This window comes from Amblyomma maculatum, chromosome 1 (genome assembly GCF_055883805.1).
Source record: "Amblyomma maculatum isolate TAMU_Amacu chromosome 1, ASM5588380v1, whole genome shotgun sequence".
Lineage (NCBI taxonomy): Eukaryota > Metazoa > Arthropoda > Arachnida > Ixodida > Ixodidae > Amblyomma > Amblyomma maculatum.
In genome coordinates, this window is record NC_139344.1 from 315,543,308 (window position 1) to 315,562,092 (window position 18,785).

The 18,785-nt window shown below is 44.5% G+C and overlaps 1 protein-coding gene across 1 annotated transcript in view; it reads right to left on the reverse strand.

Moving 5' to 3' along the window:
• Positions 1–18,785, reverse strand: part of Lerp (lysosomal enzyme receptor protein) — a 164,809-nt gene that overhangs the window by 67,591 nt on the left and 78,433 nt on the right. The window contains exons 18-21 of the mRNA XM_084605664.1: positions 18,086–18,379; positions 4,807–4,997; positions 3,197–3,277; positions 1,774–1,993 (exon numbers count right to left, since the gene is read on the reverse strand). Of these exons, the coding sequence (XP_084461790.1) occupies positions 1,774–1,993; positions 3,197–3,277; positions 4,807–4,997; positions 18,086–18,379 (786 nt within the window). The remainder of the gene's footprint in view (positions 1–1,773; positions 1,994–3,196; positions 3,278–4,806; positions 4,998–18,085; positions 18,380–18,785) is intronic.

Sequence of the window (18,785 nt, forward strand, 5' to 3'; positions counted from 1 at the left end):
ACTAACCGCGATACAATGCAAAGGGGGTTCCCTAAGCACTTTCCATGTCGATATTGTGGCTACACAAGAGCTTAATGCCAGATTAGTCATGTCGAGCTCTGTACTGCCAAAAACCAAAAGTGTACAAGAAACACTCATCCACAATTAAAGCATTTCTTGTCAAGAAATGGCACATGTCAACTGAGCCAGAAGCAGGAGCATGGGGTGACAGTAGATTGTCGACAATATGGACACTGAGCATGAAACCTTCAGGATGATACAAATTCATAAACATCCCCAGTTCGATCTCAATGTGTGCAATGAACAGAATTTAGGCATGCTAGGTATTATCCAGACCATTATGAATGAACTACCAGCAACCGCATACTCGTGCATCCTCGTATTATCAGGAAAAACGTATAATCTGAACTGCCTGATTTTGAAAATTAATTCCTTAATGAGGTACAAAGGCATTAAGTAGTGCATCTTTCACTGCATAAAAGAATAGATGCATCCAGTATGCACACCTCGCAGAATTCAGTCCGTATTTGCATTGTCCTAAGCGCAGAAGAGATTTAGCAACAAATCCGGTTAGTAGACTGTAATGATGCACTGGGAACGCTTCCTTGGTTGTTTCCAAATGGTTCTCGCCCTTACACCAGTGACATGTGAAGAAGCCATCGCACTGGCTTACAGTCACGTTTCTGCTTATGCTGCATCTCCCAGACCCAGCCCACTCGTATGAAAGCAAATAGTTATCAAATAGTTCACTGCAAAGAAGCCACTGCGTTGCTCCTAATGAAGTCATGTTTCGGCAGGAACAGGAGACTTGTACGTTGGCTTGGTGTTCTTTGATGCTTCGCCCTTTTGCACCTAGGCACCGCAGGAAAGCAACTGTGGTGGGTGAGCACCGCTGATCAGTTTTTCATGTCACAAGGGCTCGTTGGCACATGTACAGTTGATTGCAAAACATAGTATGCAACCACAATTTGCTGAACATACTAACTGGGTTTTGAGCATACGAAACGGGAAATCATATGAATCGGGAATATACCAACGAGGTTGTACTGTATACACTTGTCAGACCCCGTATACATTAAAATGCCTATTTTAAAGGTTGCAAAAATTTTAAACAATGTGTCACTTCTATGACCTGTCTGCTACTGTATGTCAGAGCAAGCAGCGTGCACCCACAAAATAGTTTTTTCATGGACAGAGATAGAAAAGGCACTCTGAGCCACCTCTGTCCAAATCAGTTAAGAAGTACCCACATTTCTCGTGCTTTACAATGATATTAGCAATTGTGATTTACATACACATTTTGGCATGCAAGTATTTAGCTAAAGATGCATCAAGAAAACTTTTTGCATGTTTCTGAAGGCACAGAGGCTTCAAACAGTGACAGTCAAAAAACTCTTGCAAGAACTGTTGGACCTATAGCTGAAGAATGTGTGCATTAGTGGGATCGCCTAAGCTAGAGAATTTTAAACTACTAATTCCAACATCCGAACATTTAGCTCTGGTATGACAAGGATATATGAACACACATCACTTTCAGATCATTTTTACAGGCACTTGTGTTGAGAGAAACATCTGATATATCCACTCCTTACTGCCACCACCAGCTGGGTAGCAAGAATTAGTGAAGAATCGCTTTTAAGAGTGACCATCATAATTATACTTCATATCTGTTCAAATGCTTTTCCATGACCAGCCACTTGTACTGACCACTGCGAAACCGAGAAACCTGCTTTTTAACATGCAGCCACAATGAAGATGAGCAGTGCTACTTACCAGCATCCACACTAAACTGGGCATCGTGAGGTTTAGTCTGACACACTGCAGCTCCAGCGCAGCCAGCTGCGCCAGTCTTCAGAGGCTGGCAAATGTTGATCAGGTACGTGAAGCCAGGTGCATATACTTCATAGTCACCAGAGGCATTCTTCAGCAGGGACATGTTGTACACATAACCATAACGAGGATCTTGCACCACACAATCTGCACCTTTTGCCATCTGCGACCGGAAGATGAAAGCTTTAATCAAGAATACACTTTAACGGGTCCCAACATTTAGAAGAAAAGCAAAATTTTAAATTCTAACACAGTGAAGTGGCTGCACTGTGCGGCTAGGCAATGGGGGATTTGCAATAGTTGGCGCCATATTGCACCTGCCTGAGGTGCACAGGCACCACTGTTTCATGCAACTCTGGTTCAAGCGTTTGTGGTGTCTGTTCTCCCTTCGTACCTGTCTAAAGCGCTAGAACTATGTCTGTTGAATCAAGGAGGTCTGTTTAGACAATAACTGGCTTTGTGAGTTGTACTTTGATGTGACCCCACAGATGTACAAATTACAAGCATCCGACGACACATACTCAAGTTCAAGTTTCTGAATGAATAGTATAAAAGAGAAATGCGCAACAACTTCAACAGGACACAGGAAGAAACACACAAAACAGTGTGAAGTTGTTGCGCATTTCTCTTATATACTATGCAGAACCAACTAGCCCGACAACACGCTCTTCTGTTCTGAATGAATGCTGGTCGAATGAAGAAATTCTGCAGCACCTTGAGCAATAATCCACCGCACAAAAATGCTTATGTAATATTTGAAATCAGCACAAGGAATCAAGTATGGCTGTACATTTTCATTACATATAGGCAAAAAATAGAGCGCTAAGATTCTCCCCCCCCCCAACACCTTCTTAACCAACGTTCTGTCTGTAACAACATGTCATTCATTAACCACAATAAGGTCACTATCACAGACTTGGCAAGAATATGACAAAGATGGTAGAGAAGGTTGAAGGTTGAAGGTTTATTTCTGCAACTGGTGTTGCGAGGACAGCCAGGGAAAAAGCTGTATAGACAGCTTGAGAGGTCCTGGCTTCCTCTTACAGAGCAGCATTGACGGCGGCGGAATACAATACATCAAACAAGATGTCAGGAAAAAAACAAAAAAAAAAACATCGTCTGTACAAAGAAAGAGACATACTTTTAGTACGCAGTGCATTGTACTTGTACAGTACAAAACTACATGAACATTTGGGGCAATTCTTTCAAAGAAATATTGGTTAAATCTATATTTTCAGAGCAGTACAACTGGTTCAGAAGGGTCGGTAAGGTATGCTGCAACATTTGTTTGCCATAGTTTGTGCGGCATTTCTTAACATGCCAGAAAGAAACAGAAAGAAAGAGGGAGAAAAGAAAAAGTACTCACTTTTAAAGGACATGCGGCTGGTGTCTGGAAGTCAAACAGCAATTCACAGTCTTCCGATTCAGCAAGATACCTGGGGCCAACCTGCAAGAAGTGAACAAGGGTGCTTGAGGCAACAAAAGGTGCCAAGCTCTGCAAGAGCATTTTGCACTCATGTCACATGCCCCTCTTCCTCTCCATACAACAACTTCAGGCCCTTCCTATCCAGGCAAGTGTACTCAGTGATTTGTGGTGTAAGACACCTTGAACATTGATATCCTTACAAGAATGCACCCTGTGAAAAGCGCCAAAATATCTAGACTGAGCAAACACCTTTATAGATAATGGTGAAAGATGGTATGGTTCCAGACGAGTGCCAACAGGCAAATGAAGCTAACCGCACAGGAAGAGTAGCAGCATCTCCTTCACCACTGTCAAATGCACAACCATGATTGCAATCCATGACTGTTCCCCCCCCCTGTATACCTCAAACTGAATAGTGTCCTGTCCGTCTCCTGAAACCTCGAATGTGAAACCAGTTCTGTACCCCTTTTTTGAGTTAAAATGTTTTTTATGAATAAACCATGTGAGTTTGAGAGCAACCATGTTAATTTTTAAAAATAAGACTAACCAAATAAAAAATTGACAGCCAAATAGTTGCCTGTTCTCGACAACCTTCAAAAAGTCACAAGCTCTGGCAGTGTAAATGGTGTCACAGTGCTCAAAGGCAGTCAGCGTGGCAAAATTAGGTTCGCATGAGCCTTGAAAATTTTTATAAGTTGGCAGAAATAAGCAAGACCGCCTTTTTTTGCAATTTTGATGTTCACGCTCTCATCTGTTTAGGGTGACATTTCAACTAAAATGCGAGCTTTTAATGAGGCCCTCAAAATGCAGTGCAGGACAAAGATAAGCACAAAACAAAACAATTCTTCAGCCCAGATGACCATACATATCACGAGAGTTATTTTGATGCTGCCAGAAAGTTCCTAATACTGGCCCTGAGAGCAACATCGAGTCTCGTGCATTTCCACTCCTCAGAGAATTGGTGCACCAATGCAAACACAGTGTCTCCTCGAGGTAAGCTGCAAGTGTCTGCAAGGCTGTGTCCATTCCCAGTGCACTACACGTGCCAGTCTGTCCCAGGCGACTGTATAGTAATGCAAGGATATCGACCATTCGCCACAAGAGCCACTTTTTTTTTATATTTATTCAATTTTACAGACTGCTCTCATTATTAGCACTAAAAGGACTTTCAGCAAAAGAAATGCATGAAAAATGCCTGCAAAGCTGTGAGATGCCCATGCAAGTAATTCAGTTGGCACAGAATTGCTAGTTGCTTGTGAAAGCAAATGGGAGAGGGCCTAACTAACTGCCAGTTAGATCTCCAACATAGCAGCCACTGGAATAATTCAGAGGCACTGGCAGAGGTTCAATAAATGATACACTTCGAAGCTATGTGGTGGTGCTTTTCAAACTTTACCTTTGCTGGAGACAGGATGAACAAGATTAGGGCCACTTTTGCTTTCATACAGAGACCAGCATACATAAGAATGCTATGTGATCTGTCACATGCTACATGATCTGGCTGCACAAATATACTGCTGAAAAGTTGGCAATGCCTCCATGCCACTTGCCTGTTCGTCACTGCAGATTAGAGAGATGAGAGTCCTCCGTGCGCGCTGACCATTGGCACAGGGTGCACCGTTTGGGTATTGTAGGAGTAAGGTGCTCTTGTCAGTAACCATGGGGGCTCTGTAAGTGCCTCCCCAGCTGACGCCCAGGTGACTGGGGTGCAGGGTGTCCGTCTCGCAGACTGCAACACCGGCTGCACAGACATGCCGAAGCACACAAAACTGACTCAGAATATGCAAGTTCACTTTTACTAGGCATGTGCAAATATAGAAGTTTCTGCATATGGATCAAATACAATTGTGGGAAAAAAAAGAATACATTCGTATATTGAATATCTGATCGGTGAAAGAAAAAAAGAAAACAGAAAATAACTGAGCTGTGTTGGGTTTAGTAGCATATAAGTAGCTAAGGCTTCCTGCACCAAGCACGTGGTACAACATTTTAGTTGTATGTATTAGACTACAGGTTTTCAGACCTACAACACACATTTGCTTCCTTAAAAATTGTTTTAAATAAAGCAAAAAACTAAAACCAGGAAAGGTCAACAAGGTCTTGACACAACTGTTCAAACTAAGTGCAGTGGCCTGGTAGCTTGAGGTTTGTTAGTGAATACAGTTCACGAGACACTTTGCAAAAACAAATCAGCTGCCCGGTGATAACAGATCTGATTTTAACGATATACGCACAAGAAAGCACAGCACATCTACTTTCTAGGGGAATTAATTCATTTCTACAAACAGGTTATGTATAGATGTTCTGCATGTTCCGCATGGAAAACACAGGCCTGAGTTATGTACTGGGTCTAATTTTTTCAAGTATGATGGTCTCGCTGAATTAAAGAACTATGCATCTGCACAGGGAGATGAAGATGTGCGGGTTCTTGTCAATATAGTTGTCAGTGTAGCATTGTCCTTGTGTTTGTGTGTGCTTTTTATGCTTTGTGTTGTTACCTGCTCTGCTGCCTTCTTCCAAAAGATATGCATCTTAGTACAACGAAGAGCATACTAGAGAGCGATAAATATGTTAAAAATGTGTCCTATCATATCTCCAGTGCTTCCATGAGAGTGCCTTGAGTATGTTGACACATTCTGAAGCTTTGTTTTGGGGGTTTTCCATGTGTGGCAGAATTAGTTTTTTGGCTAATCCTCTATGCCTAAAAATTTGTTCTTGTTTCGCAGGTAATATGTTTTCATACAAGTACAAACAGTGCTTAAAGTCTGGCTCCATCGGAGGGGGGCGATTCAAGCAGAGGTGAAAAGGGAAAGAAAAAGCAGCTGGTAGTCTACTTTGCACCTATTATACAAAAGCAAAAAATAATTGTTCTGTAGCTTGGGTTTTACAAAATACATTGAAACTAACTGCAAAAATGTGGAAATAATAAAGAAATGTTCTGAAAACCACTGAAAAAATAAAATATGGCAGCTTGCTTCGTATTCAAGCAGTCCTTATACATTTGAGTGAGGAAGGTCTCAGACCCCTCTTAAATACTTTATATACTTTAAGCCCTGGGCACAGAGTGGGCACAATCTGCAGGCCTCTCTTTAGTCAGAAAAGAAATCCATTGCTGTCTGGCCAGATCACTGGTTTGTTTAATATCAGTTGTATATAGTATCTCTCGCATGTTGATACACCCGAGGATGTGCATGCGATTTGAAGGTCATTGACATGAACGAAACACATGATAGGATTTGGATTATTTTTGCTATGAATTCATTTTTACAATGGAGAGTGTTGTACTCAAAATACATCCATGGGGGTCCTCCGTTCTCCCAACTAAAGTCTCTCAAAAAGGCCGAACCTAGGCGTACATGGAATGGTTTGACAAGCCCAAATTCCTAGGTGCGCCAGGTCACGGAGAATCCTAAACCTCCATCTGGTGTCGTACGCCCTCTCCTTGTCAAAGAAAACTGTCAGACAGTGCTGCTTGTGTATGAAAGCTTCTCAGATTATGTTTTCAAGTCTGACAAGGTGGCCAGAGAATGCTATTTTAAGCCTGCACTGATGAATGTCAGGAAGTTCATGAAATTCAAAAATGAACTTAAACCTGATACTTTCAAATGACTTTGCAAGACAACTAGCCTAAATCTCTCGGGAGATGTAGGTGGTCTTTATTTCAGATGTGGTACTAACCCTGCTCTCTTCCAAGCCTATGCTATTTTTACGCTTCCCCCCATTTCGTTGGACAACCTTAAAAGTGCTCCTACCACAGGGTCTGAGAGATGATAGTTAGTTATACAGTTAAAACTTGATTTAACGAAGTTGAGGGGAGCCACGAAATATTTCATTAAATCGAGAACTTCGTTAAATTGAGGGAGGCATTTGTCAGTCACTTAATCCGATACAATCGATTATTATATGGTGTCGAGGCATGAAGGAAGTACCGCAGCATCATATTTGGAAAGCGTAAATGCGCTGAAAATGAAATGATGTTTTGAAAGAACATAACAGCGCAACTTAAACAAAGGCCCAGGGAAGCTGTACTGTTACTTCATCTTTAAATACAATACCAACTTGTCCACTATGCTATGTTGCTACAATGAAATTGCAGGTCGACGGGCAGGCTTTTTACCGCTGGCAAAATCTCGTAAATTCAAATCAATATAACTCATGTTGTGCCCCACGCAGTTCAGCAAAAGCGGGACGTAGTTGCTGCACTATTTTACCGTTAGCTCAGAGTCAGTACATTCATTAACATTTAGTACAAAATAGACCAAAAATACACATTTTCATCTTCATTTTCAACAAAAGGTTTGTTAAATTGCGATGGATAACGAAATTACGAAATTAGTTTCGTTATTTCAAGTTACTCGAAGCATTGAACCATATGGACATCCGAGGGGGAATCGGGATACCTTCATTAAATCAAGACTTTCGTTTAATCGTGTTTCATTAAATAGAGTTCTGACTGTACCGAGTTTTATGGCACAAAAGCGGCCAAGGCTATGATGCACCAAACAAAGGATTATAATCTGATTGTACAGGTAAGATAGTTTGACACTTATACTAGTTTGTTTAAAATGGTGGCTTCTTTGAGGAAGTTAAAAATTTGTGCGGAATCAACAAATGCTTGACCGCCTAAAAGCAGCTTGGGGTGTAATGGGATGTGTTCTCTAAGATTTTTTTTTTTTTTTTCTTATTCTTCAAGTCGTGTACAGGCAATTATGATGTAATTTACTGTCAGTCCATCACCACACCTTTCGCAGAGCAGTTCATCTTGTTTTGGCGGTAAGAAATTTTGAGGTGGGTGTGTCCAATGCGCAAGCAACATAAAATTACTTCCCTAAAATGTTGAGCAGTGACAGTCACGGCGACATCCCCAAGTTGGTTGGTTGGTTTGTGGGGTTTAACGTCCCAAAGCAACTCAGGCTATGAGAGACGCCGTAGTGGAGGACTCCGGAAATTTCGACCACCTGGGGTTCTTTAACGTGCACTGACATCGCACAGCACACGGACACCTTGCTTTTCGCCTCCACCGAAAAGCTGCCGCCGAGGCCGGGATTCGATCCCGCGTCCTTGGGAACAGTAGTCGAGCGTCGTAACCACTGCGCCACCCCGGCGGGGTCCCCAAGTGATTGAATGTTTGCTAGCCGTTCATACTGTGCTTCGTCAACAAGTTCGAGGAGCAGGTCCATGCTGGCAATTTTGCTAAGTTTGTATTTTGGTTAAGGTGCCAGTCAAACATACGGCTGCTAGAAATAAGGACAAAATTCGGTCTGATTTCTGTTCGTTTTTTAAATGTATGCACGGTATCTGGCAATGTTTTTCCTTGCATTTTTTGCAGAAATTCTGCTGTATCATCGGTCTGCCTCTTCTTTAAGGCGATCAGTTCGGTTTGAGAAGGATGCCATAAAAGGCGCATTTTTCGGCAGGGGTGGCAGCTACCCACCACAAAACACAACCAGGGGATGGGACAGGAACATGCAAGCAGGTCCTGCCCTCACCAACCGCACATCCTAGCTATAACCTAACATGGTATAACTCAGGGTGATTATACCATATACCACACAAGGTGAAACCTAGCTGCCTGGAAGAAGGAAAGATACCAGAATAGAGAAGCATACAGGGCAGCTATAAGATAGAAAACAAGAAAACGAAAGATGGAGGGGAGGATAGGAAAAGGAGAGTGCCAATTTCCCCTGGTCGGGTCAGGCGTGCAGTCTATGGGAAGCATGGGCCAAAGTGGTGTGTTGCCTCAGCCGAGAGACCTTAAAGGTCCAATCACTCAGCGTCGGCTCAACCACCAGGATCCCATTTTGCACAGACCCGGTGATGCCACACATGGCTAAGCGTGGGTGCTCGGGTTCTGTGGTGTCGTAAAGTACTACGTATACACAAACATCTGCTTTAGCAGATGCTCCCTACGGTGTTCTAAAAGATGGGGTAGCATTTCGTAATGCATTTGGTCAGGGCCAAGTGCAGTTAGTTTACCAGCTGCCAGTACTCTATGAAGTTCTTGAAGTGTGATGAGAATTATTGTATGGCTCATAGTTGAGCCACTTGTCAAATGTCTGCTCTGTGTTTTTGTACTTAGAAATGAGTCTGTGTACAGCAAGGAGCTAGAGATTATTAAGGAATGTTCCCCCAACATGTTTGCTTGTTCTTCAATGCTTGTTTATATAGCAGGAGTTGTGAGAAAAGAAACTGTGAAAGCTGAAAAGTTACTATTTAGTTTGCAAACTTTTTTTTTTGGATGTGATTGAACTGTTAATGGATGAAGCATACTTTTACCAGAATTCTCTTTCGGAATTTCAACGAACATATTGTGCTTGAGGTTTTGCCTTTCTGAAATTTATAAGGTTTTCTAACATTGGATGTTAAACCTCTATATAACGAACCTCCATGTAGCGAATTCCTCGATATTACGAAGTTTTTCAATTCCTCAACGCCGCCCCAGTTGCAGTGAATGTATTTGAAAACTCCATTTAACGAACAAGTCGCGGCAGTTGACCTTAATATAACGAACTCGAGGTACCGACTGTTTCTTAGCTAGTGCCGAGTTAGGGGAAATTTGCCAGAACCCCGCAAGTTTCAGGACGATAGAACACGAACTGAAGTGAGAGGAACATCTACTATAGCAACGAGTGACCGCAGCAGATACAATGCGCCGTGTTTCAGCGCCGACGACACATCTCCGCGGCAGACAGCGCAGTCTCCGCTGCTTTCGCCTACGAAACATGGCACTACAATAGTTCATGCTTAAAAGCTGCCAAAAAAAACAAATAAGACACAGGGTGAGCAGCGTGCGTCCATCGCTACCACGTGGCTGCTCACGGGCTCCCGTGCGTCTGCCGGCCGCGGGAACAGCGGAACGTGCTGATGACGCGTGTTGGCGCGCTCTCCCCCAGACTGATTCCTCCGCCACCCTCTTTCCCCGCTCCCTTGTAGACTCATCGAGCGAGCCGCGGAGGTGGAGGCTGCCGCTGCAGTCGCGCCGCGCTATCAGCACGATCGCAAAACATCCCCTTCTATGACATCAAATAATTCTGATTTACTGTAAACACTTTCAAGGTGCTTTCGCTTACATCAATTCTTCATCTAGTTTTTCTTCTACATTGTCCTTTTGGGTCTTCACGCGAAAACTGCATGTAACGAAAACCTGGATGTAACGAAAAATCGCGGACATTTTACAATTTCATTATAACCAGGTTTAACTGTAGTCGAAAAACTTGCCAGGCTTTATTTTGTCTTTTTTTTTTGCCTCCCTGCATTCTTGCATGTACCACACCCCGTGATTTGGTTATGCAATTCCTGAAGACTAAAGGATCACCACATGCACCTTAGCAATAATGCAGACAGTGAACGCTTCATTTAATCAATGGTAAGATTATCTTAGAATATATTACTGAAACTAGTTTAAGATCGAAATAGTGCCCAAATGGCTAAATTAAGTTTCCAACAGTGTGGTTTCGTTCATATGTTAGAATATTATTATTAATTATGACAGCAGCATCTCCAGAAAGCCTGATTTACTGCTCGCAATCACAACAAAAAATTTTAGTTTTTGAGAATTGTCTTCATTGGCGTCCAAAATTTGTCTCTGGCAGGCAGAGCTGCTGGGTGTGGCCTGGGCAGGTGCTAAAGACCGCTGTGATGCCACTCACTGTTGCGTTATAACAGAGTAGCATCGCTTTCAGATTGAAAGTTGGGTGCGTGCTTCTTAGCAAGTTACATTTTCTGTGACTTTCAAGGTTAGAATTTCTTCTTCCAAGACAGCATTGCAAGTAGGCCATATCACTGCATTCCCATGTTTGCACAGAGGTGGGTTTCAACTTCACAGGTGTCAGTAGGAAGTTCATGTGAAGCATAGTATTTCACGCAGGTACGTTGGGAGTGGCAACTTTGAGAATTGTGGCCATATTTTTGGTAGTTGTAACAGCGTGGATTTGGGATGTATGGCCTACCTCAATGAAGTCTGACAGTATGCTCGATGCGAATGTGAGGACTATGTTTGGTGAGAATTTCTTCGTTCTCACATCTCATTTTTATTCGATAAACATTTGTCACATTCCGCCCTTTTAGACCTTCCAGGAGTCCTGTTATATACTTGAGCTCATCGTCTGAAATCACTCCCCATACAGTGTTCAATGATCTGCATTGCGTGATAGCCACTCCATGTCTCCAGTTTGTTATTCCAGTCATTTTTTCATATTGGCGGTCAAACAACTTCCAGATGGCGGTAGCCATTTCCTTACTTTTAAGGTGAAAGCCTTTCTAGGCTCATGGAACGAAATCCCGTGCGAGAGAGCTGTGCACGAGATCTGTCTTATTTTGCGAGATTCCGCAAGGTGCGTTTTTATTGTGTTAGCAATACTGCGCCAGGTTTCAGCCCATCGCATAGTCCCAAAAGAGCCACGTTTGACCTTGAGCCGCAGCCGATCCGAATACGGTTTTAACTAAGCCGTATGAACGTACCTTAGTGGCCTATACGCGATGCGCAAAACGCCGACAATGCCGCCTGTCGCCAAAGCCACAAAGCGTAGGCAGGCTCGGTCGGGCGCTGTTCATGTCAGCCTCTATGCGCGCCCGTCGTGTTTTTGTTTAACAGATATAACGCCGCTGTCAACCTTTAGCAATGTCCCGGAAGAATTGCTGCGTAGCTGGTTTTTCGGACAGACATAAAACCTTGCCAGGAACACGTTTGTACAAGTTTTCAGTGATGCTTCACGAGAACGACGGCGGCCGTGAATTGCGGTTTTTCGACACAGAAAGCAAGCAATCGCACCGAATGACATTTGTTCAGGTTAATGTCATTTTTTCGACGCGCTGCTACACGACCAAAGCTAATGCCATTTCCAAAGTATGGTAACTGCGATTGACATGAAAATGTTGGTGCGCCTTCAGTATGTTGCGAAGATGACTGCGCTGTAAACGAAAGCAGCCTTTAAATTAACATTCATGTCTTGCATGCCTTGTAACCAACCTGTTCATTATGAAAGGGCACGGAAAGTGCACACGTCTGCGCTCGACTGCGAAACGCGTACGAGGTTCAACAAAGCGTACACTTTGCGCACTAAAGCAAGTGTCAAGAGCAAAACGTAAAATAGGCAGTATCTAGTGTACTCTCTGACGGCGCTTTTATAGAACCTTCGAGTATCGCCATACGACGAAGCATACTACAGCCCCGCTGACTACCGTATGTTTTCGCCAGATCGTTCGCTCGGTGTATTAAGACACGTCGAAAAATGGCCGAGCTTGGCCTCGTCAAGAAAGCATATGCCAAATTCGTAACGCTTGCCACATCGAATACCGCGAGCTTACCGCAACGACTCTGCCCACGCAAGCGGCCAACGACGGCGCTCTGGCCGTGTGCTAGGCCCTAGTAGTCGCTATGCCTAAACGCCTAAACGGTTTTGCATCAAAGAGGCAGCTGGAAGCGCTTTGGAAATAGTAAATTTCATATTCATAAAACTGCCTGAGTATCAGTTCAATTTTCTCACATTGCCTTACAGTAAACGGAATGTGTAACTTCGGCGACGCCTTAGCAGCGGAGCTAGAGAATGAAATCAGATGAGCTGCGTCACACCGGCGGCAGCTGCTAATAGCAGAAAATTGCTTGTATTGCAGTTCTCACAGCGATCATCAGTAAAGATATATTTTTTTTATTCCTTCATCAAATTAAGTGCTCATTATTCAAGATCAACACAGCATGCTTTTCTGAAGGTGGCAAAAGAAATTCGCCGTGTCGGGGACTCGCGGCAGCAGGAGCGACCTGTTCCGCCCGCGCTGGGTGCGGTGGCTACGGGTTGGCTGGGAGCGATGGGTGCCAGATTGTTGTTTTTTTTACAATGGTATTTGGCATATTTCACAAACACGACTAGCTGCACAATTATAGGAGCACAGTAGTATTTATTGCAGGTGGCACGTGTGTAGTTTATTTTGGGTGTATCTTCTCACAGAGTCTCTGGGATCGAGAACACACTTCCTCGTTGATCGCATTCAGATGAGTACCTCAAACTCATTCGATAACTAATGTCGTTTTTATTGAATGTCATATTTTCTTGTGTAACAGCAAACAAATATCATTTTGAACGAACGTCATTTGATGGAAAAGGCATTAAATTTGCCGTGTGGCAGGGCTGAGTGACAACTATGTTTTCAGTGTTTTCTGATGTCATTGCACCTTCCATGAACACTTCTTGTTTAAACTTGATTTCCTCCGCTGCCGGGAATATACAATACGCATTAGATTTACGAAATGCTTAGCCAGACAATCTTTAGCGTGCATTGACATCGCACAGCAACCAGTTGCATTTTGCGTTTCGCCTCCACTTGAACGCGGGCGGCGCGGTTTACTTCGGTCCCGATAACTCGATCTTCCTCAGTAGCCTGAGCCGCTGCGGCAGGTTATTGAACAGACGTTTTCCAATATGCGTTTTGAAACTTGCCATACAATTACTTTGAAGACCAGAGCCAGCGTTCCTGTCAGCTGGCAAGATTGCGAAAACATAACATGTCACTGCATTTGATATTCAGTCTAAAGGTTCTAGAGCTTGTTATAAAGCGCGCTGTAATTCTGCAGTCGGGTGCGAGGGTGATACAAATGAGATAAAGATGATACTACAATAATAAAATAGGATTTAAAATTTAAATATAATATGCTCTTGGCTAACCTGTGATGCAGACTTTGAGATATTGCCTCTGCTCATATCTCCCTTCCCCATGAAATTATCTACCAGATCTACCTTTTTGACGACGGAATAGGTGAAATCCGTCCTGTACAGGTAGTGGTAAAGCGCAAGCATGAAAAATCTGAACTTTACTACAGGAGCCCAATATGCGCTATTTTTCTGATGCTCGGAATGCTGGTTTGCAAGCTCGCTGGCTTTTCCTGCGGTCGCACCGGTACGAAACCACTCGCAGTTTCGACGACGCTGCCTAGTTTGCTGTAGCAATTTATTGCATGTAAGCGAAGCAAGCGTGTAACATTAAGCAAAGAAAGAACACTGGTTCATAGGTCAAGGTATGAACGAATTAGCGTGGCGTTGTAATGAAAGCGGGGCACTCAAAATGAGCTCCACTTCGTACACAACCTTGTTGACGCCAGCCTGCAGGAGACACTTGATGCATATGGAGGCGATGTAGTTTCAGACGGCAGTGATATTGAACACATGTCCACTATCATAAAGGGCGATCCCCTTGCGCACACTGGCACTGTGGAAGTGCCTGCGAGATGCGCACAAACGGCAGATTGCACGTGCGTACCACGGCCACGCTTGCCACATGAGGGCCGCCTCAGGTTCCAACAGCCGCCACTATGCGGCTTTCAGTGGCGCCCCTGTAGGTGCTGTGCATGGCGTATAGGGGTAACGTGATTGCCAGGGTCCTGGCAGGCTGATTCTGACATGCTTAAGCAGCTTTACAGACCAATGTAGTGTGTTCATTGGGATTAATAAAGGCAATGAAGACTAGTTGTTCATTTGTGTGCCATATCTTTACTCATAGATAAACATATCAAGCTACACCATGAGGTACACTACATGCTGAACCATAAGCGCAGCCATGGAGGTATTGCTAAAGCAATTCAACCTGGTTTAACCAGAGCTAAACCACAGCCAGTTTTTGTCTAGCATTTTTGCGATCTGCAATCCCGCACTTGAACGCGTGCCAAGGAATGCCATGCGACAGGAGCAAGGTGTACTGTCCAAACTCTCATTAGCGGGAGAGTGTGTGACAGATACTGCGCCTATCCTTTCCTGTAAACCAATTATAATTATATGTAGCACTGCAACGAACACCAATAAGAGGCAAACGATGAGAGGCAAATGATAGCAGGGGAAGGGTAGGCTTTCGCCATTCTCTTCTTGAGAGACATCTAAGAGACCCTCTAATGTTTTTTTATTTTCTTTATTTATTTTTTTTCCAGTTTGTATTTTTGGCCAATCGTTTCTGTGAGTTTTTGCAACCAGAAATGGGGAGATCAACAGCTTGACTTTCTGAGTGTGTACACTGTGCACAATTTGGAAATTTCATTACTTTTTTTTTTTTGTAGTGAACTACACGAGGATATTCTCGCCTACTTAATCCTCGTCTTCGTATATCCTCGTGTAGTTCACTACAATTTCATTTAAGTTGGCTATATCATCTGTGCACCCTCGTTCGAAGGGGGACAATCAGTTGAAGGTCTGGAGTAGGCCATAAGAGAGGTAAGTCCTTCAGACAGCGTAACAGCCACCCACCTACAGAGTGGCCCAACAAGGGGACAGGACAGAAACTTGCAAAGCAGTCCTGCCCACAACAGCCACACACCCTGACTGCAATCATAATACTGCATAACGCAGGGTGGCCAGTCACACAAAGCTAATTCTAGGCACTGGGAAAACTGAAAAGCAAGGAAAGAGAAGACAGGAGAGTTGCGAGAAAGAATATAGGAAAGTGAAAACAGCTCAGTTGCATTTTGAGGATGCTTCACTGAACAGTCTATGCGGACAAGCATTGCGGTGAAGTGCAATGAAACAGCAATTCATTTTCGGAAAAATTATTGTTTTTTTAATTTGCGGTGTATTTGGTTATGTTCATATTGTCACGTGCCTAGCGCCGCGTGACTGCTGTGTTTGGTGCCGACGACGACGAAGCGGTTGTTGGCTCGAGAGGCGCGCTGGTGCTGGGCTCTGTTATCGGAACTAGAAACCGACCTTATTCTCAGGTCCTAGTCTACGTGTACCTTCACAGCTCCCTGTGGCTCGAGTCGTGACACTGGTGGAGGTGCCATCAATGATCCCTTCTCCTGCGGACGACCCGACGCGCCCGTCGGCCCTCCTTCGTCAGGTGCCACCGACAACGATAGCTTCCTTGGAGCAGTCACTACGTCCGACCTCGTTTCCAAACAGCGTGCCGACGCTGAGCTGAGACTGATCATCGACCATCTTGAAGGTGGGCACCCTACAATACCCCGGTATCTTGCTCGGGGGCTGTTGTCGTACTGCCTCCGTAATGGGGTGCTTTATAAGAATAATTCTACTTCGAGTGAAAAAACATACCTGCTAGTCATACCAGCTGATCTAAGGCACGAAATCCTCCTGGCCAGCCACGACGAACCAATTTCCGGTCATCTTGGCTTTACACGCACCCTAAACCGAGTCCGGCAGAACTATTACTGGCCACATCTTTCTCAGAGCGTTAAAAGTTCCGTACAGACTTGTCGACAATGCCAGCGGCGAAAAAAACCCGTGCACAAGCCATTCGGCATGTTGCAATCTATCGAGCCACCCCTCATACCTTTCGAACAAGTGGGCATGGACCTTTTAGGCCCGTTTCCTTTATCCTCAAACGGACACAAGTGGATCGTAATCGCCACAAAGTACTTAACACGCTACGCTGAAACGAAGGCCCTTGCCCGAGGTACTGCCGGCGAAGTTGCTCGATTCTTTATGAACGACATTGTGCTCAGACACGGTGCACCGTCGACCATCATTACTGACCGAGGAAAGATGTTCACAGCTCGGCTACTGTGGGACACCTTAACTCACAGCCATACCGAGCATTGCACAACAGCATATCACCCTCAGACAAATGGTCTAACGGAACGACTCAACAAAACTTTGGCGGACATGATCTCAATGTACATCGATGTTGAACATAAAATGTGGGACGAGATCCTGCTGTATGTCACCTTCGCCTACAATACAGCGCCGCAGGAAACCATGAAGTTTATGCCTTCCGTCTCAAACATGGCAGGGAGGCCCGCACAATGTTGGACGCGATGCTCCCGTGCGGGGATGAAGCGGTCGAACCCGATGCTGCCCATTTCGCTGAACAGGCCGAGCAAGCCCATCAGCTGGCCCGCTTGCACACCAAGGAGCAGCATGCCACCGACGCTCAACACTATAACCTTCGCCACAGGGAAGTCAACTACGAACCAGGGGACCAAGTGTGGGTGTGGACCCCCGTGCGCCACAAAGGCTTCTGCGAGAAACTGCTCCACCGGTATTTCGGACCCTATAAAGTCCTGCGCCGCTTAAACAGTGTTAATTACGAAGTTATTCCAGATAGAACTGTGACCGTCAGTGTTCGGCGTCAGCGGCCTGAAATTGTGCACGTGGTGTGCTTAAAGCCGTACTTTTCGCGTGACTGAGCTTGTGTTAACGTCGCGTTTCGTAACATTAACGCTTCCTGCAAGTGAGACCTTGAAGTTATAGTACAGTTCACCTCACACCAAATTTTTTTTCTCCTCTCACTTTGTCATTGGGACGATGTTTTTCTTTCACGAGGGAGGGGGGGATAATGTCACATGACTAGCACCGCACGACTGCTGTGTTCGGTGCCGACAACGGCGAAGCGGTTGTTGGCTCGAGAGGCGTGCTGGTGCTGGGCTCTGTTATCGGAACTAGAAGCAGACCTTATTCTCGGGTCCTCGTCTACGTGTACCTTCACGGCTCCCTGTGGCTTGAGTCGTGACAATATATTCGTAAAAAATCGGATCTTAGTTTTCGAATATGAATTGAATAACAAACATATTCCATTCATATCCAAAATTTCGAATATTTGAAAATTTGCACGCCAGTAACCTTTACATAGTGACCTCTTTAATTGGGTGGAACCCAACATATGCCAACCACCCAATTCACTGCATTAAATGGTAGTAACTGTAAAGCAAAATAGAGTCTAATTACGAGACAGTTCTAACTCTCATCCACCGTTTTTCCCCCGCTTTTTGACAGACTTCCGCAATATCAGCATACTGATCCGTCAAAATGTGTGCCTAGTTATGGGATCACTAGCTCCCAAGCCGTCCACTGCAATTCCAAAACCGAGAGACAAAACCCCCAATGTTTTTCCACTCACGTGGGCATGAGTAGGAGGGGCTGGGGTTCAGTGGCTGGCAGAACGAGAGGTGGAAGTGGCGATTGCTCTTGGAGTGGTAGACTTCCCAGTTCCCACTGCGGAGCTGGAGAGGAGTCAGGTCATACTGATAGCCATAGACGTCATCAAAGATGCACTTGGCAGGCTCTGGTTCGCAGGCAAGGGGTGTGGACACGCCGAACACCACCAACTTGGGCTCAGCCCGCAGCAGTGAGAAGTGGTGGCCGTTTGTGCCTTCCTCGCATGTCACATCAACGACCACTTTGAAAGCTTCCGCTGAAAAACGTAGAAAAAGCCAACACACCATCAACTTTAAGCTTGAGCTGGCAGAAAAGAAGATTTAATGGTGGTACCTGGCCATCCTTTGTTTTCTTGCAGTAGCACACACACCAGTAGTACATGCACAGTCACGGACAGAATAAAATAGACCACACTTCCGGGGACCACACTTCCGGATTAAAACGCTTCTGTCCCATAGAAATAAATAAGTTTGCTGTCCTCATGTGCAAAAGACAAAAGTAAATATCCCAAGCGTATGCAAAAAACATGCGTTACGTTTTGCTAATTAACGTGCGAGAAGACTGACCACGAGAATGTGGTCTATACTCTTCTGTCCGCGACTAATATGGATGCCATTTGTACGGATGTGGATGTCAAAAATATACAGCCCACAGTGTGTGTT